Source organism: Geotrypetes seraphini, chromosome 15, assembly GCF_902459505.1.
Source record: "Geotrypetes seraphini chromosome 15, aGeoSer1.1, whole genome shotgun sequence".
In the NCBI taxonomy this organism is placed as follows: Eukaryota; Metazoa; Chordata; class Amphibia; order Gymnophiona; family Dermophiidae; genus Geotrypetes; species Geotrypetes seraphini.
In genome coordinates, this window is record NC_047098.1 from 21,768,663 (window position 1) to 21,795,633 (window position 26,971).

At 43.7% G+C, this 26,971-nt stretch overlaps 1 protein-coding gene across 4 annotated transcripts in view; it reads left to right on the forward strand.

The window, feature by feature from the left end:
* ACAP3 (ArfGAP with coiled-coil, ankyrin repeat and PH domains 3) overlaps window positions 1-26,971 on the forward strand; it is a 173,022-nt gene that overhangs the window by 133,711 nt on the left and 12,340 nt on the right. For 2 of the 4 annotated variants that reach the window (XM_033922305.1, XM_033922307.1), the window contains 5 exons: window positions 2,301-2,393; window positions 6,517-6,737; window positions 13,448-13,557; window positions 14,466-14,576; window positions 16,788-16,849. In XM_033922305.1, the coding sequence (XP_033778196.1) occupies window positions 2,301-2,393; window positions 6,517-6,737; window positions 13,448-13,557; window positions 14,466-14,576; window positions 16,788-16,849 (597 nt within the window). Of the gene's footprint in view, window positions 1-2,291; window positions 2,394-6,516; window positions 6,738-13,447; window positions 13,558-14,465; window positions 14,577-16,787; window positions 20,145-26,971 lie in introns of those variants that run through there. The other 2 variants (XM_033922306.1, XM_033922308.1) reach the window with 2 other exon arrangements.

Sequence of the window (26,971 nt, forward strand, 5' to 3'; positions counted from 1 at the left end):
ACATTTCCGGCGCCTATCTTTCCTGGAGGCGCTGTTCTCTAAATAGCGCCGTCGCGTGATTGACACGTGATTGGCGGCGGCCGACATCGACGCTGTTTAGAGATTCTGGCAGGATAACGAGTTGACTGAAACTTATGAGATTTTACGGATTTTGGTGTTCAAATCGTAGCAGTAGTTTATCTTATCCTTGAGGATAAACCTGATAGCAGCCGAAAATGATCTGCCATATATGAAGGTAATTTTCCTTATAAAAACGCATAAGCAAGGCCAAAAGCTAGCTTCAACCGGGAGCCAATACACCACCAAAAATCCCTCCAAATGCCCCGACACTATCCAGATACTGCTAGGGTGGAGTGAGGGTGTTCTGCCTAAATGTATGGATATTAGCGACACTTAGCCACTATCCATTAAGCTAAACAGTTTAAGTTTAGACCAGCAAAAATGGCAGTCCTAACTTAAACTGCATAATTATCAGCACCATGTGTCGAGCTGCAGGTGATGGCTGCTTCCTCTGTGTGTTTGTCACCACTGCCTGGCACTGGGTCAGACCAATGGTTCATTTAGCCCAGTATCCTGTTTCTAGTGGTCAATCCGGGTCACAAGTACCTGGCAGAATCCCAAAGAGTAGCAAGATTCCGGAATCCCAGAGTAGCAAGATTCCGGAATCCCAGAGTAGCTACTGAAACCAGGGCAAGCAGTGGCTTCCCCCATATATGTATCAGTAGCAGACTATAGGTGTGTCCAAACCTTTTTTAAACCCATAAACCTTTAGAGGTCAATATTCAAAGTGATTTAACCAGCTAAGCGAGAGGCTTCTGGCTGGTTCAATCGCTTTTGCGGTGCTACTTAACCAGTTAGTACCATTCACTATCAGCACTAACCGCTAAAGCCATAGCCAGCGATTATGTGGACTGTCTGGGGGTGGAGTTGGCACCTATGGAGTTAAATGCTGATATTCAGCACCTAACCACCTAAGTTAACTGGAGAAATTGGACTAAATAAACTCAGGGCGAGATTCTCAAAACTTTAAAGCGGTCACTAAACTGTTTTCCGGCACGCATTTTAGCGGCGGATTATCAAAACAAATGATCTCTGTCTTTAGCAAGGTTTCTAGCAGTTTCCGTCAATGGCATGCAAATGTGCTCTTTAACATTGAAATGAGCCCTCCGGTGGATTCCTAAAAATCGCCAAGGCATTTTTGAAGAGTGGCATCGGCTTTTGACGACAAAAAGCAGCGACTGGTCCGGGGGTGCCGTTACAGTGCCAGCACTTGTATTTTGACTGTGGCTAATGAAAAGAAAAAGTGTATCTATATATTTTATAAGTGGTGGGTAGTAAAATCATGCTTCTTTGAGTTTTTAGGAGAGACGGGCATGTTTTATGCAAGCTTGTTAAAAGCCAACGTTTCTTCTTGAGCGCGGGTATGATACCCTTGCCTTGTGTGTTTCTGGCTGTGGGTCTTCATTAAATTTTATATTAAAAACAAATTACAAGATGTACCTGAATTTTATAGTAGTTTTTGGAGAGAAAGGCATGTTTTATGCGCGAATGAAAAAAGTCGATATTGCTTCTCCCCGCCTCTCCCTTCCATTTGTCCAATAGTGCAGCAGGAAAGTGTGTTTTGGGTTTTTTTTTACAGCGTTTTTCTGCACATTAGCTCATGAGCGATAAGCACATGCAAATGTAGGAAATCTTCGCTGCTGTCCGCCGATCTTAATTGCATGTGCGATTTTGTAAAGAATGTCTCGGGTTTTAAATTTGGTATCAAAACGGTTGCGTTAGCAGACTGTCACTTTTTAACGCGGGTTTTTGAAAATCCTGTCCTCAGTCCTATCTTTGTCCGGTTTCACTTAGGTAGTTACATGCTGAATATCCCATTTAACCGCATAAAGGCTAGCTGACCGCACGTAATCAGATATTCGGTGCTGGTACCTAGATATTGTCTGGGATTGACTACCTAGGCATAATGTCGATGGTGGCCAAAAATAAAAAGGCAAAACAAAACAGCTGAATATGTACCCCATATATTTTTAGTGCAATAGCAGGTGTTTTAAAAGCAATGCTCACCCCTGTGTCTGAATATTGACCTGTACAAACGAGTATCTGGCATTTGGGGGCTCACCTTTCTTCACATCCCACTTTATCCAACTATTTTGCTGCAGGTCTCACTCTGCTAGCCACCAGCCATCCATCCTACACATGATGCTCTCTAGGTAGCTGAATACTCTGTGCAGTGAATGGCATCCAGCTCCATCCTCTGTATTAAAATTCTCCTCGTTTGTCCGCTTTTGGTCCCGCAGGTTTGAGCAGTGACAGCGGGCTGGGCGGGAGTACAGATGGCAGCACAGACATCCTAGTGTTTGGATCTGTGGTGGACAGCGTCACGGAAGAAGGTGAGTGTAAAAATGTGTGTGAGACTGCCTGACCCCTGAGTGTTCCAGCCGTGGCTTATGGGGTACGTAGACTCTAGAGATCATGGTGTTTCTGGGGCTCAGGGAAAGAGTTTTCAAGTTTCAAATTTTTATTAAAATTTGATTCAATCGCTTATCTATAATACTAAGCGAGGTACCATACAAATTAAAATACTATAACAAAATTTAAAAATAAAAAAATACAGACTAACTGGTACAAAAGGAGAGGGGGGAAGAAATACAATCTTAAGAGAAAAGGGAACATAGAAGGTAAGAACAATTAGGAGGGGATTGAATGAAGAGAAATGAACTCAGAGGTGTGGGAGATGGGAGATGAGAATGACATGGTGACAAAATTCATCACCGTTCCCGTCCCCGTGGATAACCGTGGGAAATAATCCCATGTCATTTTACCGTTGACTTCACAGATGGCTAGATTCTGAATTACTGTTCTTTACAGTTGATTTATAAATACTTATTATGGATGTTGATGGCCGCCCTGCTTTCCATCTTGTTGATCTTCTTCTTCTTTTCCAATCATCTGGATTAACTGCTTCATATAACCTGATCTCTACCTCTTTCTTCTTTCCTCCTCCTCTCCAGGATTAGGATACATTTGGCATTGAGATATCATGGTACCTTATTATTGTTAAGACACTCTACCCCACTTCTCTATGTTATGGCTCTAGTGTGTACTAAAGCAGTATTTTTGTCAGTGCATATTTATATTTCTCAATGTATTCCTTACCGAATACCTTTGTGTTTTTTATTGTATATTTGAAAATCAATAAACATATTTGAACTCATTTTCTAGTGTCTATTTCAACCTCGGTCCTTCTACACCAGCATTCTTCAAAGCAAAGCTTGCGGGTCAGTGGTTGTGGCCATTCATACTCTGATTCTTATGTGAGCCAAGGATAATGAAGCCATTGTGACATCACTGATGTGATTGGCTCTTAGGCATTGGTGGAATGAGGCATTATGACATCACAATATCTGCTCTGGATACCAGAGACTGTCATTCTGTAGTGTCTGTTTCAACCTCAGTCCTTCTACACCAGCATTCTTCAAAGCAAAGCTTGCGGGTCAGTGGTTGTGGCCATTCATACTCTGATTCTTCCCTCTCTCCGTAAAGAATGACATGAAGATTGTTTACCGCGGTTATCCGCGGGGATGGGAACGGTGATGAATTTTGTCACCGTGTCATTCTCTAATTGGGAGTCACCCTCTTGTGCCACAGAGAGAGAGGAGACAGTCCTACATAAGTTGCTTTTAGTGACACAATTACCCGTGCTGAAAACTCTCACAGCACAGACGTTCTCCAGTACATTTACATTGATAATCGCTTTTTAGAATTTTTTTTTTACAGCAATGTATGATTTAAAGCTTGCTTGTATTTCTGAATTGATTGAATTTGTGCTCTATCCCTGTTTATAACAGAAACGATTAATGATGTTGTTTAGACATGTCTATGTGATATGTGGTAATTGCAGGGAGACAAGATTTTATGGATGCGATATGGAAACCGCATAGCTGTATGCGGTATATAAATTTTTAAATAAATAGACTGCAAATACCTTTCAGTTCATTGCGGTGTACAAAGCAATGAAGAGACTGTAAAGCAACAGTGACTTACAAAGTTTGAAGAAAACAATTTTTAGTTAAAATAGTAAGAATTTTGAGTTATAAAAGTAAGAATTACCGGATTTTCAGTTACCAATAAATTTAGTGAACAATGATGATTTCAATAATTTTCCAAATTGCAAATGTGAAGAAGGCAGCAATAACAACTTACGAAATTCGACGTCCCAACTAGCGGCCTGGAAAGGGATCAATCGACGCAAAAACTTCTTATAAATACATCCACTTGCCGATGGGAAAGTAAATATAGAAGTAATCCATAAAGGGCGATTTGTATTTTAAAAAAAACCTCAGGGGTCCTTTTACTAAGGCGTGCTTGCCGTTTCAGCGCACGCTAAACGTTAATGCGGCCGTAGACTATAATGGACGTGTTAGCACGTTTTTACGTAGGGCTCCTTTTACTAAGCTGCGCTAGCTAACCCCCGCGCTATGCAGAAAATACCAACGCCAGCTCTATGGAAGCGTTAGCGTCTAACGCTGTCTAGCGCGTGCTAAAACCGTTAGCACAGCTTAGGAAGAGGAGTCCTGTTATCCCTGTAAATGTTTAATTAGATATACTGGGATTAAATATGTTTGTTTTTTTTTGGTTCCTGAGCATTTCGTAGTTTTCTGGACACTACCGCCTGCTCAAGAGGAGGCGGTAGCGGTTAACATTGGGGGCATTTTAGCGCACGCTATTCCACGCGTTAAGTTTCAAGTTTCAAGTTTATTAAATTGTTTGATTAAACGCTTTTCCAATTTCAAAGCGTTTTACATAAAATAAAACGGAATTTAAAATACACATCTTATACATGACATTCTACTAAACGAACAAGGGATACATCTTTGGACAAAAAAAATAAAATAAATAAAAACAAAAACTGGAAACAACGGGAAAGCGGGGAAGAAATACAATATTTGTTAAAAGAGTACATTAAAGGGAAACAAAATAGGGAAATAAGGGGAAAGATTGAGAGATCAAAATAAAAAAAAAGGTCATAAGAATGAGTAATAATAGTCTATATTTAAGAGAAAAGAAATTTGCAGATATTATTATAAAAGTGAACTATCAGTTAAAGGCTTCTTTAAAAAGAAGACATTTTAAGTTCTTTTTAAATATTTGCAAATCTTGTTCTAATCTTAAGTACAAAGGGAGAGAGTTCCATAACAATGGTGCAGTAACAGAGAAAATTGAAGCACGGCGGGTTCCGATAATTTTTAAAGAGGGAACATTTAAAGTAGATTGTGAAGCTGATCCGAGAACTCTAGAGGAACTATATGGAATCAGGAGCCCTAACGCACCTTCGTAAAAGGAGCCCTAAGAAAATGCTGTAGGGCAGTCTAAAAAGAACAAATTCTGGTCGTTTATTAACACGTTAAGCCATTTCTTTATTACATTACATTAGTGATTTCTATTCCGCCATTACCTTGCGGTTCAAGGCGGATTACATCCAAACTAAAACAAAAATTACATTCAAAATTTGAAGGAATAGAATAAGCGATGACATAGAATTTTTAAGGTAATATATGTTGGGTAAAGAGTTACCAAAGGGAAGTGGAGGTCTTTATGTATTAATGCCTAGAAACATAAGATCTCCTTGTCTTTTTTCGTATTGTTTTCTCTAATTTATAACATTTTTATTGAAGAAATCAGTAAATATACAATAATATAATACAGATAGGAGTAGAGGTAGGTTATAGGAATAGTCAGGGACCACTGCACAAGTGATAGGCCTGATGGGCCGCTGCGGGAGTGGACCGCTGGGCGGGATGGACCTCTGGTCTGACCCAGCGGAGGCAACTTCTTATGTTCTTTTGTTCTTAATAAAATAGTCATTACATTAAAATTCATCATATTAATTTCCATCAAATATCTTTCATTTCTTCAAAATATATTTCCAAAATACCCATTATATCTCTCAATACCCTCCCCCTAATTCCTACCCCCCTTCCTTTTTCCCTATTGACCTCTCCCCCCTATCCTCCCCCCCAATTTAGTTTATAACTTTTTATTGAAAGAATCATACTAGGTATTGAGAACTTCTTAAGAGTTTAAAAATATGCTATAACTATCCCCCTCTTTTTACTAAGGTGCACTATGCTTTTTAGCATGTGATAAATATTAGCTCACGTTAAACGCTAACACATGGATGCGTTAGCAGTTAGCGCACGCTAAAACGCTTAGCGCACCTTAGTAAAAGAGGGCCTATATACTACCTTAAATTTATGGGCTACCTATTTTAGGGTATTCCTATTTTGTTTTCTTTTATTTGATATGATAACCATATTTGCTTTATATACTCTGTTTTCTGTAACAAGTGGATTCCTGTAGATATTTTTGAAAATGTATAAATAAAGAATTTTTTTTAAAAAGAAGATAGTTGGTCAGTTGCCACCAGGTTTGAAAATTGAACCAAGTGCCTTTGTGTCTGGCACATCTCTTGCTAATGTCCCTTTTCCCACCGGCTTGTTGTTGCTCTCTCAGAATGTGAAGTCTCGGAGGAGTCCAGTGGAGAAGCAGAGATTGAGCAGGAGGCCTCCGACTCGGAAGACATGCGGGAGCTGCACCCAGGGCTGCTGGTTTACAAGGCTTCACGCGCACGGAACCTGCCTGTGATGGCGCAGGCCTTGGCACATGGTGCCGACGTCAACTGGATGAATGAAGAAGACGAGAACAAGACCCCTCTAATCCAGGCTGTGATTGGGGTGAGTGCCTTCAATACGCAGCTGTGGTAGGAGTGGGAGGGATTGCACGGTCTGACCCTGGATCGAATAAATATTCTTTTTCATATAGAGATAGGGCTCCTTTTATCAAGCCGCACTAGCGGGGTTAGCGCGTGTGACTTTTAATCAAGCGCTGGCCAAAAAACTACCACCTGCTCAAGGCAGGCGGTAGCGGCTAGTGGTTTAACGTGCGCTATTAGTGGTCTAGCGCGGCTTGATAAAAGGAGCCTATAATTTGATTTACATATGGCTCCATATTTCTTCAGGCCCGTATGCCTTATATTGGCTGCCTGTATTTTAGCATATTGGGGATAATTCTATAAGGGGCACCTCCTTTAGCCTGTTCTTAATGGCAACTGGGTCACTAGATTCCATTATGGAATACATACGTAACCTGGTGTAGGTACACAGTTACACCAATTATAGATTCAGCATAAATAGGTTTACCATATGGCTCCAGAAAAAGGAGGATGGATTGAGACATCCGGGTTTTACTTCCATTGCTTTCAATGGAAATAAAACCCAGATGTCTCTATCTGTCCTCCTTACTTCCATTGCTTGCAGTGGAAGTAAAACCCGGATGTCTCAATCCGTCCTCCTTTTTCTGGAGTCATATGGTAACCCTAGGCATAAAGGTGTGCATGTAACTGCCAGTATTTTAGCTCTGTTTCTCTTACATGCTCCCTTACAGAATAGCATATAGTCATCCCTCTGCTACTTCTGCATCTAAGTGTACACTTCACTGTGAAAGATCTAGTTTGGACAAGTTCCTGGAGGAAAAGTCCATAGTCTGTTATTGAGAAAGGCACAGGGGGAAGCCACTGCTTGCCCTGAATCGGTAGCATGGAATGTTGCTACTCTTTGGGGTTCCGGAATCTTGCTGTTCTTTAGGATTCTGAATGGAATGTTGCTACTCCTTGGGTTTTGGCCAGGTACTAGTGACCTGGATTGGCCACCGTGAGAACGGGCTACTGGGCTTGATGGACCGTTGGTCTGACCCAGTAAGGCTGTTCTTCTGTTCTGTACATTTACATGCTCAAGTGGTGTGCTAATGTGGGCCTCCAGGTACAGAATTACCCTTCTCTAATGGTCCGTGCAGTAGTCTGAGAACCAGGGGCACTGAGTTCGATTTTCCACTGCAACTTCTTGTGACTCTGGACAAGTCACTTGACCCTCCATTGCTCCAGGTACTAGAATAAGTCCCTGTATATAATTTTGTAAACTGCTTTGATTCTACCCACGGAAAGAAGGTACATCATGATCCCATCTCCTTTCCTTTTTCTCTGAAGTCTGTGATTTTTCACTGTGCACCCAATCTTTTTTCATGTAAAAGATCACACTGTGGATATGTAAAAGTTTTGAGGGCCACCAAAAGATCTCAAGCTACTAATTTTGTAAACTGCCTTGATCTGCTTATTCAGTCTGGCTATGGAACATTAAAAATTAATTCTTTTTTTTTTTTTTTTAATTATATAGTTTATTTGTTCTAGAAAGACTGTGTACATAGAAATATAATGCATCAACTAGAATGCAACAGAGCTAGCTCTCGGCTGTATGGCCTCCTATAATGTGAAGATATTTATATTTCACAGGTAAACATAAAAATATATAATACAAAGATTACTGGCCAATAACAGGATGCTCATTCAAATAATAAAAATACATAACGTACAGTTTATTACATGAAACAGTAAATAATTTTTCTTCTAATTTAAGACACCATTTCTTCTGGCACAAATTAAATTAAATTAAATTAAAAATTAATTCTAATATTGATTCTGCAACACTTCAAGGATTTACTTTAGAAACACACACTTTGAGTTGTCAGCAGTAGCAGATTCCATAAACGAAACGCTTGAGTAACACAGGTACATCTCTTGGAGAGTACCTGTTTCACTCTCCGTGCCCCAGCCCCCATCAGGGACACATCAAATCTTCTCACCCTAGCCCTCATTTCTTTTGCCAGGTACAGGATACCCCTTAGCTTCTTGGGTCTTGGTGGGGGGGTCTAGGCCAGCGGTAGGCAATTCCGGTCCTCGAGAGCCAGAGCCAGGTCAGGTTTTCAGGATATCCACAATAAATATGCATGGGATAGATTTGCATCTCAAGGAGGCAGTGCATGCAGATCCGTCTCGTACATATTCAAGGTAGAGATCCTGAAAACCTGACCTGGCTCCGGCTCTCGAGGACCGGAATTGCCTACCCCTGGTCGAGGCTAACAAAGACTCTGCACAGGTCTTAACCAGCCTTTTTATAATTCAGATTCTAACCCCCACCTTAACCCCCCCCCCCCTTTTACAAAACTTTAGCGCAGTTTTTAGCACCGGCCGCGGCGGTAACTGCCCCGACACTCATAGAATTCCTATGAGCGTTGGAGCTGTTCTGCTGCAGCCAGTGCTAAAACCTGCACTGCTGTTTTGTAAAAGCGGGGGGTGGGGGTGGGGGGGGTTTTAATAACACAATCAATAATATTTTTATAACATTCCCAAATTCCCCCCACACAATAGGGGAGACCTAAGAACATAACAGCCATACTGGGTCTGATCAGTGGTCCACCTACACCAGTTTCCTGTTTCTACAGTGGCCATTCCAGATCACAAGTACCTGGAAGAAACCCAAATATTTATTTTTATTTATTTAAAAATGTATATACCGCGTACAACTATGCGGTTTCCATATCACATACATGCTACTGATCCCTGGGCAAGCATCGGCTTCCCCCATGTCTGTCTCAATAGCAGACTATGGATTTTTCCTCCAGGAACTTGTCCAAAAACATTTTAAAACCCATCTACGTTAACCACTGTTATACCACATCCTCTGGCAATGCATTCCAGAGCTTAACTATTGTCTGAGTAAAAAATATTTCCTTCTATTGGTTTTAAAAAATATTTCACTGCAACTTCAAGGGCTCCTTTTCTCAAGCCGCGCTAGTGGTTTAACGAGCAAATACCGCGCGCGAAACTGCCGGCCGCGCTAGCCGCCTCCCTTGAGCAGGCGGTAGTTTTTAGGCCAACGCGGGGGTTAACGCGTGATGAAACATCACGCGCGTTAACCCCGCTAGCGCAGCTTGATAAAAGGAGCCCCAAGTCTGTATAATTTTTGATGAAGTAAAAAAAATCGATTCTCTTGTACCCATTTCAAACCACTGAGGATTTTGTAGATTTCAGTCCTATCTTCTCTCAGCCCTCTCTTTTCCAAGCTGGAGAGCTCTAACCCCTTTAGTCTTTCCTCATATGAGAGACGATCCATTCCCTTTATCATCTTTGTCACTGTTGGTGTCTGTTGTAGAGAGTTGCACGGGGACAGAAATCCCACCCATCCCCGCCCGTCCCCGTCAGGATCCTCTCCGTCCCCACCGTCCCCATCGGGATCCTCTCCGTCCCCACCCATCCCCGTCAGGATCCTCTCCGTCCCCACCCGTCCCCGTCAGGATCTTCTCCGTCCCCACCGTCCCCGTCAGGATCCTCTCCGTCCCCACCCATCCCCGTCAGGATCCTCTCTGTCCCCACCCGTCCCCGTCAGGATCCTCTCCGTCCCCACCCGTCCCCGTCAGGATCCTCTCTGTCCCCACCCGTCCCCATTAAAAGTAGCAATTACTTCTGACAGGATCATCAATTCCACAGTTTCTTTTCTGTTTGTGCTGCTGTTTTCCTTGTGGAATCTCTTTGGTGGAACTCTTTTTTGGTTTTTTGTTCAGGAAATTAACTTATAAACCCCCTCTTTTACTAAGGCTGACGTGTCCATTATATTATATGGACGAACCCTGCTTCCAAAGCCTTCCATCCCCGTGGGAGTTCCGTGGGCCAGAGGGGGGGATTCCCGTGGGATCCCCACAGGACCCGCGGGATTCCCGCGATCCCCGTTCCCGTGCAAACCTCTAGTCTGTTGGGTCCCCTCCCCCACCAGCAGCCTAGCATTCCCTCAGACTAGGGTTACCAGATGCCCGGATATGTCCTCTTTTTAGAGGGCATGTCCGGGTGTCCGGATGGCTTTTCAAAACCTGGCACTGTGTCTGGGGTTTGAAAAGCAGATCGCGTGGGGAGAGGCATCTGTGCCCTCCCTCTCAACGAGCAGGCTAGGGTTATTTGGCTGTGCAATATTTTTAGAACCACTTCCCCACATAAAACATGCTTTTCCTATGAAAAATGCTTTATCAAAATACTCCAAGAAGCTCATTATTTTGCAGAGGCTGTGGACATTTACCCCGAAAGGAAAGTCGGAGAATTCTTTGTCCTTAGTCAGTTTTCAAAATCAAAGTACCTGCAGTAATTTGCACTTGCTTTGTTGCAATTTTTTTAAATCAAAACCACATAAACCGTTTTAAAAATGCAAAATGATGCCCAAAGTTACATCTCTCAGTCTAATCTTGCGCTGGGAATACCTCCACAAAACAGGGTGGGCGATTTTCAAAAATCCCTTTAACCCAAGAAAAACGGCCTTTAAGTTCAAACAATTTTTTATTGATGCAAACAACAACAAATACAACATTAGAAACATAGAAAAATGACGGCAGAAAAGGGCTATAGCCCACCAAGTCTCACCATACCCAAAAACCCGCCTCCCTGACTTTACTCCCCTAGAGTAACAATGATGATACATCAAATATAATAATATGATGAACATATTGATGTGGTCAATATTACATACAACACCAAGGTGCTTAGTATAATAATGACTCCAACCGTGGCCACTTATTATATTAATTTATATCCAGCCAAATAAATGTCAATAAATCCCCAATCTTTATAGGTGGTCTGGATGTTTTATCAAATATAGTATTTGAAAGGACGCCTCAGCCCCACCACTCCACCGCAAAAAGTACTTTTTTAAATCGCGGGAAGCATAGTGTGGTGCTTCATCATTGGCTGTCTTTTCCAATTGTATACGAATACGTTAGTTTTTGTGAGCATTTAATAGATTATACTACAGTACTTTATCCTTCAATTGTGTGTATAAATACTAATCCAAAGATTTGGATGATACTTATCTCAGCCAAACCAGGGGAGTCAGACCCGACATGTTTCGCACATAAATAGTGCTTTCTCAAGGGTCTCCCTGTAAAATATAGAAACGGAGCTGTAACATACAATTGTGACCAGCCCCCTCTCTATATAAAATTTACACAGTTAAGAACCGGTGTAATATCACATAACTTACCGAGGTCGCCGCCGTCATCCGACTCCAAAAGTATAATAATAGTTTAATAGCTCAAATAGTATAATAATAGTATAATAATAGTATAATAGCTCAAATAGTATAATAATGAGGCATCGAGTAAAATACATCCCATATAAACCTAGAAAATACCTTCATCCCCCATCAAACCCCACTCAATCTTTGTATGACTACATGTTTTAAATCATTTAATATCCTCTACCTTCCCTCTCCAAACCCTCCCTTCCCTTCCCCTTCCAATGGTACTCTCTACCCCTCCTCAATCTCAGTTAGGACACCCATCTTAAAACCGCACTACGACCTTTAGGAAATAAGGCTTGCAAATATGGATCCCATATTTGCATAAAAAACATCTTTCGCTTCCTCATCCTTCCAGCATCTCTAGCTTCCCAGATGGCCAACTGATGCAACTGGTTTCGCCAATGCCATAACTTTGGAGTGTCAGGGATCGTCCAATATTGAAGAATACATTTTTTGGCCAGTAGACTCATTTTCCTACACAGCGCCCTACGCCCCTTAGAATGTGTCCTCCATAAATGCAAAGCTCTTAGAAGAATGTCTTATACTGTCCTAGAATATCAAGCTCCCGCATGGCCCTTCCTTTGGAAATAAATGCTGTTAGTCACGGATGGTAAAGGTGATGAACGCCTGCCTCAAGAAGGAGAGATGATGACCTCTGTCTGACAATGACTTGTGCTCAGGGTGAATCTCAGAGGAGGCATCCTTTTAGCACTGAGGCCAAGGAGGGTCCTCTCAGCCAACCAGTATGTCATCTGGGCAGAGTGGGAGCAAAAAATGTGGGGTTTACAGGAGATCATTTAAAATTCAATTGAATATTCATGGCCACGGCATCTTCCTTTCCCGTCTCCCTGCTTTTTGGTTTTCAGATCTCTAGAATTCATGCCGGGACTTCCTCAGTGGTCCTAGTGCTAGGGGTGGCCCTGTGAGGTCAGCCAGTGTTCCCTGGATGATAGGCGTTTAAGAGCCTCCAGTTCAGCCCTTTCATTGTGGGACTGTTCAGCATGGTCCAGGGTTCCAACATCAGCCCCCCCACCCGATGCAGCAGATGATATGCAATGCCCCTTTCAGCATCTCCAAAGCAGCATGTGGTGCACGTGATAGTGGGACGAAGCTCACCAATCCCTCATCAACACTCGTCCATGGAGCATATGGTGGGGGGCGATGCCCCCCCCCGCCCTCTGATCCAGCATTTCTCACGGCGCATGTGATGGGGCAGACGATGCCCCTTCACACCCCTCCGATACAGCACTCCACCTCGATCCAGCAATGCCCCCCTACACATCAACATGCCGCCTCGATCCACGAACAACACTTCACCTCAGTGCAGCATGAAGGGCAGCACTGAACAGTCCTGCGATGAAAGGGCCATGCTGAATGGTCCCGTTCCGCTCCCTGGGATGGAACATTAACAAAGTTAGGTTTTCATAGAATGGACTTGACAAGCGAGGTTAGACCAGACTCCAAATGATGGACGATATCTGTTTTATTTTTAGGGCTCCTTGATAGCTTGTGAATTTTTACTCCAGAATGGTGCAGACGTGAATCAAATTGATGGCCGAGGTCGTGCTCCACTTCACCATGCTACATATCTCGGGCATACAGGGTAAGAATACTCCTCTTTGGTTGCTTTATGCACTTCATCCATATTCAGTATGTGTGCATTGCATGGGTTGGGCTCACTTACATAGCTACTGGTTGACAAGAAGTGGAAGGGCGGCCATTTTGTCTACAAGGGAAGTGGAAATATAAAGCCTGGCGTAATGGGAGTCGTTCCCTTATCAAATGAAATCCATGGAGGACAGCAATGTGACGTCAAGGCTCAATCTCCAAACCAACATCTTAGGCTGGTGATGAGGGAAGTTGGAAGGTGTCTGCATGGATAGAGACCAGGGATCTCAGCCTGGCTAGAGGCTAGGAAGGGGACTGAGAAGTGTTTTCATGGTTACAGTCAGGGATCTTAGCCTAGCAAGCTGATCTTGGATTTATATACTAGGTCATCTCCGAATGGAGCTCGACTCGGTTTACAAAAGTCAAAGACCAGATTTTACAAAGAGATTAAAAAAAAAAAAAAGGAGAATAAGTAATTGAAATTTTTACCTAGCCCATGGTACAGATCAGGGATCTTGGCCTGGCTATGAGGGGGCTGGGAAGGGAGCTCTGCATGTCATTCAGTGGCATAGTAAGAGGGTAAGTAGGGGACAGATCGCCCCGGATGCTATCTTGGTGGGGCTACCAGCACCTTTCCTCCTCGCTGCCCCCCCCCCGCTCCTTCCCACTCCTTCCCCGTCCTCTAGCTTTTCGCTGGCACGAGCACCAGCTCCAACCCGCTGCTCACGCTGGCCTCGGTGCTCCCCTCTGATGTTACTTCCGGGTACCGCAACTAGAAAGTGACGTCAGTGGGAGAGCCGACGCTGGCACAGGCAGCAAGTTAGAGATCGGGTCAGTCTTTTGTAAGAGAGCAGGACAGCTCCCTCTTTCTACTCCTGAACGCATGTGTCTGTCCCTTTGCAGCCAGGTGTGCTTGTTCCTGAAACGAGGAGCCAATCAGCATGCAAGTGACGAGGATGGGCAGGACCCCCTCAGCATTGCGGTTCAGGCTGCCAACGCAGACATTGTGACTTTGTAAGTAGTCACTTTTACCACTGTTATTTTTAAAAATGTTTTCATTTAAATAATATACAGTATCTACAAAAGTGCTCCTTTTGCAGGGGGAAGGGGGTTGTTCTCCATGAATTTTGATGCAGAATGGTTTGACCCACTGAAGCAGGCACACTTTTGCCTAAAACCCAGACTAAAAGCTCACCTTTTTGAGGCTACGTTTAACTCCTAACCTCAACTTGCTTATATTTTACCCAAGCCTGAGAAACTCCCTAACCCCCCTACTTGTCCTGTTTGTCTGTAGAACATAAGATTTGCCGCTGCTGGGTCAGACCAGTGGTCCATCGTGCCCAGCAGTCCGCTCATGTGGCGGCTCTTAGGTCAAAGACCAGGGCCCTATTTGAGTCTAGCCTTACCTCCGTACGTTCTGGTTCAGCAGGAATTTGTCTAACCTTGTCTTGAATCCCTGGAGGGTGCTTTCCCCTGCAACAGCCTCTGGAAGAGCGTTCCAGATTTCTACCACTCTCTGGGTGAAGAAGAACTTCCTTACATTTGTACGGAATCTATCCCCTTTCAACTTTAGAGAGTGCCCTCTTGTTCTCTTCACCTTGGAGAGGGTGAACAATCTCTCTTTCTCTACTAAGTCAATTCCCTTATAAGCTCTACTGAGCAGGGACTGTCTCTTGAATGTTTTAAAGTACGGTGCTGTGTACATCTAGGGGTGCTATAGAAATGATAATTATTATTAGTAAAATACAGTGCCATGTCGGGTCCCCTGAATATGCTTGGTTTTTTGGGTTTTTTTGAGGATTTATACAATAAATTATTTTTTTTTTACCCTGTGCATGCTCCTTATTTTGGAAGTCCCTTATTCAGCCCTACTTTATTTCATTGTTTACAGTGAGCATCTTTCACTGACATTTTATTTTATTGATTTGAGTAGAATTTTTTGAAAGATTTGTCCTCTTAAGTTTTTTTGATAAGGCACTATAACCACATGATGCTTTAGAGGTGAAAGACCCAATTCATCAGCATTAGACATATAATTGGTCTTCCAGTGACTGGGGTTTTTTTTTTCCATACCACTTAATTTTTTTATGAACGTATTTTTGTTAAATTTGGAGTCAATTACATGGTCTGTTAGTGAGAAAGACACGGGGGAAGCCACTGCTTGCCCTGTATCAGTAGCATGGAATGCTGCTACACTTTGGGGTTCTGGAATCTCTAATAGCAGGATATGTATTGGCCCGCATACCCTCTGTCACCCCCACCCCCACACCAGCCCCTCACCAATAACCAAACCACACTCTGCTTGTGGATAAATAACCGCAGCTCTTTAATTAACAAACAATTAATTTAACACACTCACATAACAAAACAGTTTCCCGAGCTACACCTTAAACCATTACCAATAATATTCGGCCCCCGACCCTGCCATGCCAGCAAGTGTCTGGGGGATTGCATGTCCCAAGCCCCTTTAACTGGAGACACTAGAACCCGGGCAGGGCTCCCTGCCGGCTCCCCACTCATCTCCTGATGAGCCCCACCATACAGTAGCTCGGGATAACCGCAAACCCAAACCCAACCTCAGCAACCTACCGAATCATAAAAAAGGGGTGGGCAGGAAAAGCCACTTCGGAGGACCCAGGAAGACGCTGGGTCCTCCAAGCTCACGGCTTTATAGGCTCCGCCCGACTGTTGCCCCATGCTTCACCTATCAGGAGGCTGCCCCACGGCGGGAAAAACTTACCCACCGCTATGCTGCCTACTGTCCCTCCTACACCCGCCCACTCGCGCAGCATTTTCATCTTCATGGGAGGCGACGCAGGCTCTCCATCCCCGCGTTACAGCTGCCCATCGAGACGAGGGCTCTCCTTTGTTACACTTTGGGGTTCTGGAATCTTGCTATTCTTTGAGATGCTGGAATGTTGCTACTCCTTGGGTTTTGGCCAGGTACTAGTGACCTGGATTGGCCACCGTGAGAATGGGCCATTGGTCTGACCCAATAAGGCTATTCTTATGTTCTTAAAAGTATACTGTATTTGGTAGAATTCGTTGTTTAATAAAGCAGCAGAATGTTCAGGGTTGTCTGTGCTTATTCTAAACTAGAGCAAAGTAATTCTGGTTATCTCTACCTGAACTTAAAGGTCTGATGCCCTGCCCATGCCTCACATTACCTGCTTTGAGAGAACGAAGGTCATTCCTCCGTGATGGAATCTGAATTTCTCGTTGCAGGCTGCGACTGGCTCGAATGAACGAAGAGATGAGGGAAGCAGAAGGCCCCTTGGGACAACCAGGTCACTATCCCAGCACCAGCCCCACCGAGCAGCAGTACAGGAAGTGCATTCAGGAGTTCATCAGCTTGAACATAGACGAATGCTAGAACTCCTCTCCCTCCTGTCTGGAGAATGTTTGGCTGAGCCCAGCCCTTGTGTCCTGGTGCAAATGCTGGCATATGTGTTGTCTGTATGAGTTGGGGGACAGTGCTTAGTCTCTTCCTGTAATTTCTCCCAGCCACTTTCAGATGAAATTGGGAGAGGGACCAAGCAGTTTGGTTTGTGTGCAGAGTTAATAATGTGTGTGAGCAGGTTTGGGAGAAGTGTGGGGGGGAGGGGGGGAGAAACCTTCCACAGAGAATAGATTTCGAGGGACTCTTACCCACATTCCTATCCTCTTTCTGTGAGGTTGGGCATGCCCTTAAAGATAGAAAGTGACTACATTTTTTTTCCACAATAGCCTGAATCTGTCCTAAATATTTGCCCTTTTATTTGCAGGGAGATGTAGTTCCAGCTTTTCTTAGGAATAATAGAACAAGTTTATGAATGTAGTTCATTAAAACCAGGACTGTGTCAGCCATTATGGAAAAAATGGAGTCAGTAATCAATGCCATTTGGGACCAGGCTTTCTCAGTGTACCATATTTAAAGGGCATCGCTTGTGCAGCAAAGCAATTGGCATGGGCAGTTTCAGGGACTCATTTTCTGGGACTCCATCTTATCCAGAATGCTCTAGGAAGAGCCTGGTGAGCCTCTGAGATGGTCACTGGCTACTATATCCTTGGCTCCATGGCAGGCGGGTGTGAGGAGCTTGATGAGGTGGCAGAGCTTTCTGGTTTAGTCCACTGGCAGTCCACTAGAGAATTCCTATCCAAGTTATAAAACTGCTGCCCCCCTCCCCAACCCAGTCAGCTCCCAGCTGCTTTTTCGTATTTACAGCCAGGCCTTCAGTGTCTAGGCTAGGCCAGACTCTCTCTCCAGGCTACAGCCAAATTCTGAGTCTTGGCTCACTGCCCTGGTTTATTTTCACTGTTGGTGCTGGCATAGTACTCACTCAGAGCATTTTCCAGGGCTCTCCTCAACTTGGTTGCCTGTCTGGTGTCCTCTGAGACAGATGTGTTGAGTGTTCTAGAATGATCATGTGAATTTAAAACACTTTTGAGTCATTGTTCAAAGGGAAATATCAGAATAACTGTGGCAGTCACCTGGATATTTGATAGCAGTATCCAGATAATCCTGCCGAATATCATTACAGGCCACCTTGGTACTATCTGAATAATGCTGGGGAGGTGTGTAGGCGGAGCCAGGAAAGTCCTGACGTTTTATTTTAATGTATCTTTAATCTATCTTCATTGTAAACCGCTTTGAACCTCACGGTATAGCGGTATATAAGAAATAAAATAAAAATTATCTGGTTAACAGCAATACTCAGACCGTGAACTGGATAACTGTCTAGATAAAGTTAGGACAGAAAAAATTACTATCCTAATTTTTATCTGGTTAATTATCCAGAAAGCGGTTCAAGTATCTCTGCGATCTAGATAACATGGCTGCTCACCTCTGTCCAGATGTTTGACCCTGGCCACAGTTTGAATACTAGAGCTGAATTTCTAGAGTTTATTTAACTGCTGTGGCCAGTGTTTAGAAACCCCCACCGACTGCACTGGCAAGGGTGTCTGTGAAACGGAGAAATCTCCCACCTATTTGAACCCACATGGAAATATCCGCTTCTCAGGGCCACCCATTGTAATGTGTCACAGCACTTTTCAGTCGGTCACCTCTGAATACTCAATCCCTAGCTTCCAGCAAAGGATAGTAACCCAGTCCTCGCTCCATTTTTCATCCTGGTGGTCTATGGCACTTATTTTATTTGCCTTAAAAGATATAAAGCAGAGTGCCCTCCCCGTTCCCTCACCCTCATAGGCAGCAGAATGGGTTGGGACAAGGCCCAATATGCTTTTATGCCTCATACAGCATTAGTACTTAGGGAGCTGGAGAGGACATTGGTTGGTTTAGATGGGAAATATCCCACTGCCCTGCCCCAATCCCATAATGCTTTGGGGAAGGCCTCTGCAAAGCAAGACAGGATAAAGCAAGTAGAGGAACAGCTCCCAGGATAACCTATGGTGCTAGGAGACTTTCCCGTATAGTAATAACAATCTGGCATGTAAGTTTTCTTCTTTCTATGTGTTAGAATGAGCATGGATACATTCATGTACATATCTGGCATGGTTTGATCCCCAGTTCATGTCTGTAATGAGGAATTTTCTCCTTGGTATTTCCTATTGATAGCTGGGCATGGACATTTCTGCAGGGTCCAAACATTTCATTCCTAGCTCTTTTGGTGTTTGTAAGACTTCAATCTGTGACTCTCGGGGAGCTTCCATTTTGACTGGGGGCTGTTGATCCACTGCCTTGTTGCGCTCCCGCATCTGTGGGCCTATCAGAGGCTTTGACTGGACTTTCACATGAACCTTTCTTTAAGGTCATCAGATGGCTGCAGGGCACCAGGGAGAGCGTTTGCGGATGGCGGTGCGTCTATGGACCTTTAATTCCAGTTGTATGGAAAGACAGGAACTAGGAGTCAATGGATACAGCGGGGCTAAGCAAAGCTTGGCCCTGAGGACTTGTCATCTCCTATTAATTGTATCACTTTGTCTCACGCAAGTGGAAGGCAGCATCTTAGAAGATGGGCAACTTATGGGACGAATGGTCTGGTGTGTAGTACTGGTACTCTCGTTACGTAACTTTGGCACTTTTCCCGTGTAATGTTTTGGGGAATATTTAACTGTTCTTTTGTTTTTAAACAATGAACCTGTTTTTAAGTATTTAATTTATTATTGCTCTGCTACATGGGAAAGTGCAATGAGTTGTTTTTTTTTGTCCCGCAATGTATCTGTACATAGCAGCACATTGAGGGTTTTTTTTTAATATATTATTGTGGGGGTGGGGAGGAGGTTTTTAACTATGTCTGTTTCTCTTCTCAGGCCTCCCTTTGCTTTCCTACCTAGGATGCGCATCCAATGCCTTGAACCTTATTTAAAATAGCATGGTGGGGGTGGGGAACATAGCACTAAGGATTCTCTAGGATCAAAAGATTATTGTTAAAAAACAAATCTTTTCAGTGTGTTGTACAGAACTCTGACATTTGAATGGCGAATGTATATCAATTTTTTTTTGTCCTTGGAAACCAAAACAATCTTAACATTTTTGTCCAGGGACGTTTTAGGCATAAAATTGGTGTCATTTTTCCTTCCAAATTTGGATGTGTTTCTGTATTGTACAATCCTACTTAAAACATTCACTATCAAAACTTCTCTCTCTCCTGGTCTTTCTTTCCGTGCTTTCTTTTCCTTTTCGTTTGAATAATTGGGGGGGGGGGGGGAGTTATAGATGTTGCATGGGATGGTAACATAGGGTCACACGAGCGTAAACTGTTTCCCTGTGTCTGGGAAGCATCAGTGGATGCCCTTCGGCCTGGCCACATTCTCCTCATATCTTGTGCTCCGCATTGTACGAGGCTTGATTTATATGTCACCATGTGCCTGGAGTTCTGATGGGGGGGGGGGGGGGAAAGAGGAGACTGTGGGAGGACGCAGAGCTGAGAACTGACACGCAAATATATCGCCATTAGACTGTAGCATTTTATGAGCCATTCCAGGAGCAAGCCAGCAATTGCAGTGGGGAACTCCTTATCCGGTGTTAATTCAGTGTCTCTTCATTTGCTGCTTACAACATGCTCTATGACGGTGCTCCAGAAAAGCACTGCATTAACACCGTAGCAATGAAAAGCCATTGATTTTGCTACTGCTACTGATTTTCTACTCTTTTGTTTGTTATTCTGTCTGAGCCACCAGGAAGAGATTGATGCAGGTTCAATAAAAGACATATGTACAGCAGATTCACTTGATACGGTGTGCATGTATGGTGTGGGCTGCCGAAACATAGACGCTTTGAGTACCAGCGGTCTTACCTCAGTGACGCTGGGGTAAGAAGATTACAGCCACCACAAGATGTGAGATTCAGCGTAACCAAAATATGCAAAATTTAATTAGATATATGCAAATGTTTCTGCTGAGTGTTCAGACTTGAACTGTTGCTGGTCCACCCTGATCTGGCTAAGCTTCCTGTTCTGCTAATAGCTCTCCCTGCCTTAATGCACCCAAAATGTTAGCTGAGAGGGACCCATAAATAAAGCAGGGTAGGGACTTTTAAGCTGCGAGGGGAGTCTTTTTATTATGTGGAAATAAAACAGCCTAGTATTAGTTATCGTAGGCTTCCGCAGCTGGCGCCATGATTGTAGCAGTTTTCCGGGTCTTGCCGTGTCTGAGTAGAAAGAACCGATGTGCCAGCTGAAATGTCGGATCTTTCTGCTCAAACGCGGCAAGACCCGGAAAACTGCTACAATCGTAACCTAGTATTAGATTGTTCAAAAGAAATGGCCAACATCTCCCACAAGACCCAAGTGGAAGCAGTGACCTCTCCATCTTTATGCTCTATAATAATTAACCGCTTGATTAAGTTCACACCTTACTCTTTGTTGTCTGCTGGGGTATTCTAGCCTGGCTCGCCTCTGTCTCCCACAATCTCCTTGCTGGTTTCAGCCAAATAGAAAATGAAAATGGCGGGAAGGGGATGTCACCCTATGGTTAAGATATCCTCAAACCATGGCTGCAGTAAAACTAGAATGGTGTGGCATGGGATGGACCACACTACACATGTCCTGTTTCTTCCACGGCCTGCCACTTTCAGATAGAGGATGCTGGGCTGGAGGTACCATTGGTTTGGCCCAGTTTGGAAATGTTTATGTACCTATAACTACAATTATATTCAACCATGCCAAACATGTTTTAGAGGTGGTGGGGAAAACAGTGGAGAGAATTTTGGAGACTGGAATTCTGATTTCATAGGAAGCACTTAGCATGGATGTGGGAGTCAGTGAGGAGGTAATGTCCAAATTATTATAGATGTTCATTTTTAGTATGCATATTCGAGATAATTTTCAGAAAGAAAATACCAGGCAGCTAGCAAAAAAGAAGTGTCCAGCTACCCCTAGGTGATTGTGCAGGTGGCTGAGGGATAAAAAGCACATATACATTTGAAAAATCCTGTTTTCCTTCCCTAATCTAAAAACACTCTCACAGATTCCTTTTTTGAAAAATTAATTCAAGTTTTTTTAATTGGTTGAATATAAAAGTCAAAACATTTGTAATTGATGCCCCTCCCACCCTCTCCCTTCACCCCATTCCTCCTCCTTACCATGCGTTGCCAAATATCTTATATTCCATTGCATGCAACGAGTTATTTTTCCAACTCCCCAAATGATTGCATGCTTTCCATTTCTATAGCACTTGGCACCTCTCATGCACCCTATCTCACCCACCTTCCTCTCAGACAGTAAGGGCCTGATTCTACTATATATATATATATGTGTTACCTAAAAAATCAGTGCCAACTAGTGCATCAATAAATGTGAGAAAAAAGTTAGGTACCTATGAGGGTCATTTCATAAATAATGCACAATATTTTTTTTTAATTTACATGTTTTATTATTTTTTTTCAAGTATTTCTTTACAATCCTTCAATATAGTGTCCCTGTTTTGCAATGAGTCCCAAAGTCCAGGAAGCTTCATTATTCCATCCGAGACACTGTTTTGTTCAGCTGCAGAATGGCTTGGGTACCGGCGGAAGAAAGCTCTTCCAGAGATGCGAAACGATGTCCACGCATAGGTTGTTTCAACTTTGGAAAAAGGTCAAAGTCTGGTGGACTCATGTCTGGACTGTAAGGAGCATGAGGTAACACCTTCCAGCCGTATTTGCATAGTTTTTCAATGACGAGTGGAGAGCTCCATCTTCCCCACAACCATAAAAAGTTCAATGAGCTCAATCAAAAGTCAAACAAATGATGATTTTTGCTTATGATCATGAAGGCATCATCATCACAGACAAAGTTCCATGTGGAAGAAGTGTCATAGCAGTGTATTATCGTGATTTTTTTGCAAAAAAAAGTGCGCAGAAAAATGCACAAAACCTGACCTCAGTTGCTCTTGGCTGGGCCACTTCATGACAACGCTCGCCCGCACATAGGGAATGTCGTCATTACAAAAACTGCATGAATACGGCTGGGAGGTGTTACCTCATGCTCCCTACAGTCCAGACATGAGTCCACCAGACTTCGACCTTTTTCCAAAGTTGAAACAACCTATGCGTGGACATCGTTTCGCATCTCTGGAAGAGCTTTCTTCCGCCGGTACCCGAGTCATTCGGCAAATGAACAAAACAGTGTCTTGGATGGAATAATGAAGCTTCCTGGATGTTGAGACTCGGTCATTGCAAAACAGGGAGACTATATCGAAGGATTGTAAAGAAATACTTGGAAAAAAAAAAAAAAATGTAAATTTTTTTAAAATAGTGTACATTATTTATGAAATGACCCTCGTATTATAGAATCCCGCTAAACCCGGCCTAAGCATTCGTAGGCGGTACTAAGCATTCTGACATTTAGGCGCACTCTATGCCAGGGTTTCTTGGCCTAAACGTCTGCTTAACTCAAAACACTCACAATCTGACCCTAATCATGCGCGTTGCACTAAGGCCCGGATTCTCTAAACTGCGCTGTTGTCAGAGGCCACCTTTAAAAGCGGCCACCGATCACAGGGGTTCATAGACAACCCCGCGAAAGACAAAGGCGTGCGCCGACAACTGAGTGCAAGACGGAGGCGCGCGCCGTAGAAAATTACAGTTTTTAGGGGCTCCGCCGGGGTTTTTGTTGGGGAGCCCCCCCAGTTTACTTAATAGAGATCGCGCCGGCGTTATGGGGGGTTTGGGGGGTTGTAACCATCCACAATTTACTGTAAATTTAACTTTTTCTCTAAAAACAGGGAAAAAGTGACGTTTTCCGTAAAATATGGGGGGGTTACAACCCCTCAAACCCCCCACAACGCGGCGCGATCTCTATTAAGTAAAGTGGAGGGGTTCCCCCCCCACGCCCCCCCCCCCCGTCGGAGCCCTAAAAACAGTAATTTTCTGCGGTGCGCGCCTCTGCGCTGCGCTCAGTTGTCTGCGCGTGCCTTTGTCCCGGCACGCTTTTGACCTGACACCATCACGGGTCAGTCACATGACTGCGCCGTCCGGCAAAGGTAGGCGCCAGAAATGTAGGCCAAGGTTTTCAAGGCCTAAATTTCCGGCGCCTACCTTTGACGTGAATTGCGCCAACATAGGTGCTTTATGGCACCTAATGCCACTTCCAGCATTAGCCATGCCTACAGTGGCATTAGGCACCATAAAGCGCCTCCGAAGGTGTAATTCCAGCGCTGTTTTTTTCAGGGCCAGTAGGGTGCCTTGAATTTTCTTTTAAGTTCACTTTTAAATGGCGTTTTGGACTTAACTTAGGCACCTAAGTTAAAAGGCGTCGTTTACAGAATACGGGCCTAGGTGCCTAACTTGAATCTCGCCTACCCACTTAGGTGTCTAACTTTTGGATAACTCTAACCAGTGCCAATTAAGAGCTGCTGAGTGGCACTGATTTAGCCTATTACTAAGTTAGGGTCCTACATTGGCCAGGTTTTCCAATGTAGGTGCCTAACTTTAGGCATACTTTATAGAATTTGGGGGTAAATACATAAACATCACCATACTGGGACAGACCAAAGGTCCATCAAGCCTAATATTCTGTTTCAAACAGTGGCCAAGCCAGGTTACAAGTGACCTGGCAAGATCCCAAAAGAGTAAAACAGGTTTTATGCTGCTTATCCCAGGAATAAACCGTGCACTTTCCCAAGTCTACCTTAATAAGTTTGTGATCTTTTCATGTCCAAACTTTTTATTAAACCCCGCTGAGCTGACTGCTTTTACCATATTCTCTGTCAGCAAATTCCAGAGTTTACTTGCAAGTTGAGTGAAGCGAGATTTTCTCCACATTTAGTATCTGAGGAGATGTTCATAGCTCCTCTGATGTTCAGACGCCATCCAGTGTTGATCATTTGCTCCATCTACAAGCAGCTTTCGTACACTGCAAAATAAGCTGTGCTGTGGAAGTCCATGCATACTTTTAAGCAGGCAGAGGAAGGTAGTTTTCCAACAGGCTAGTCTTCCTGGCTTAATTGTTGTGTATCAAGAAGACTGGCTTAGACAATTTTAAAAATTCTGCGTAGTTGAAATCCCAATGACCTCTGGTAGCCACATGATAGTTGCTGTTGACAGTGTCTCCCAAGAGGAAGGCCATTTTGGGCCAGATGAACTTCCAGTAGACTAAATGGTGCTCTTAAGGAGGCACTGTTCTGATGCCCTTCCGAGCTGCTACTTTGGGTAGGAATTTCTCACTTCCTAAAAGCCATGGCAGGGAGAGGGCCACTTGCTAAGCACCTAAATTGCTGTAAATATGCCAGAAAATATTAACTCTTTGACCGCTTGCTTTGCCAGTACACCTCTGTTCAATATGTTGTGTCCTCTCTTCTTGTCTGTACACTCTGTATGCAGTATTGACTGAAATGGGATTTTCAGTATGTCTAGATTTCTGTACGATCTGTTGCTGTTTATATCTGCCCCTTGTTTTCTTCTGTCTTCCTCTCAATGTCTCTGTCTTTTACAATACTGTAATAAAGTCTGTCAAAACCTACTAATCTCTTCAGTTTGGCTGTTATTGTGGATTGTTTCTGTTTCTTGAGAGGTTGGATAGGCTGGGGCTCTTCTCTCTGGAAAAAAGGAGGCTCAGGGGAGATATGATAGAGACCTTCAAGATCATGAGGGGCATAGAGAGGGTGGATAGGGACAGATTCTTCAGACTGAAGGGGACAACAAGTATGAGGGGGCATTCGGAGAAACTGAAGGGAGATAGGTTCAAAACAAATGCAAGGAAGTTTTTTTTCACCCAAAGGGTCGTGGACACTTGGAATGCGCTACCGGAGGAAGTGATCAGGCAGAGTACGGTACAAGGATTCAAACAGGGATTGGACGGATTCCTGAGGGATAAAGGGATCGTGGGATACTGAGGGAGGAGCTGGGATGTAACACAAGTATAGAAAGCTAACCAGGTAATAAGTATAGAAACCCAACCAGGTCGTGCATGGGCAAGACCGGAGGGTTAGGACTTCGATGGGAAGATAGGACTTCAATGAGAAACCAAGGTGGCAAGGGAGCCCCTTCTGGTGATTCAGACAGGTCGTGACCTGTTTGGGGCCGCCGCGGGAGCGGACTGCCGGGCAGGATGGACCTATGGTCTGACCCGGCGGAGGCACTGCTTATGTTCTTATGTCCTTAACAATTGTGTGCCAGGGATGGAGTGGGAGTATTACTCTTACTTTGTTACTTTACGGAGCCTTCACATAGTCCAGTACCAGCACCCCCATAAAAATTAACATGCAAGCACAGGCAAAATTTGGCTCTTTGTTTCCTGTAGTTATATGACTAACACTCCCCCCTCCCCTCTTATAAAGCTGTAGCGTGGTTTATAGCGCCGGCCGTGGCAGTAACAGCTCCGACCCTCATAGGAATTCTATGAGCGTCGGAGCTGTTACCTCTGCGTCCGGCGCTAAAAACCCTGCTACGGTTTTGTAAAAGAGGGGATAGTTTACTACAATCTAGCTAAGAAGTATTTCTCATGGGGGGGGGGGGGCGATTTTATGCTCTGATTAACCAGTTTGACAGATTGAATAGAGGATGATGAGGGCCCTATCTCAAAAATTTAAGCTGGGTTAGAGCTCTCAGGACCATTCAGTATTACGGAAAGTTTATTTCTTGTATTTATAAAATCTTTTCTTCTGCTCATCTACAAATCTGAATGACTAACAAATCCACCCCTTTTACAAAACTTTAGCGTGGTTTTAGCACCGGCCGCAGTGGTAACAGTTCCAATGCTCGTAGAATTCCTATGAGCGTTTGAGCTGTTACTGCCACGGCCGGTACTAAAAAAAAAAAAAAAAAGCGCTATGGTTTTGTAAAAGAGGTTGGGGGAGTAGCTTATATAATCCAAGAACTCATTGCTCTAATTTCATAAATATGTCTGAAAGCTCAGTTATGTGTTTGTTGTTTTTAGTATGTAATGTTTGATTTTATTTAATGTGTTGCTTATATTATGTGTTTGTTAATCTACGCCGCTTAGAAAGGAAGAATAGAGCGGGTTATAAGTATGTAAAAAAAACATAAA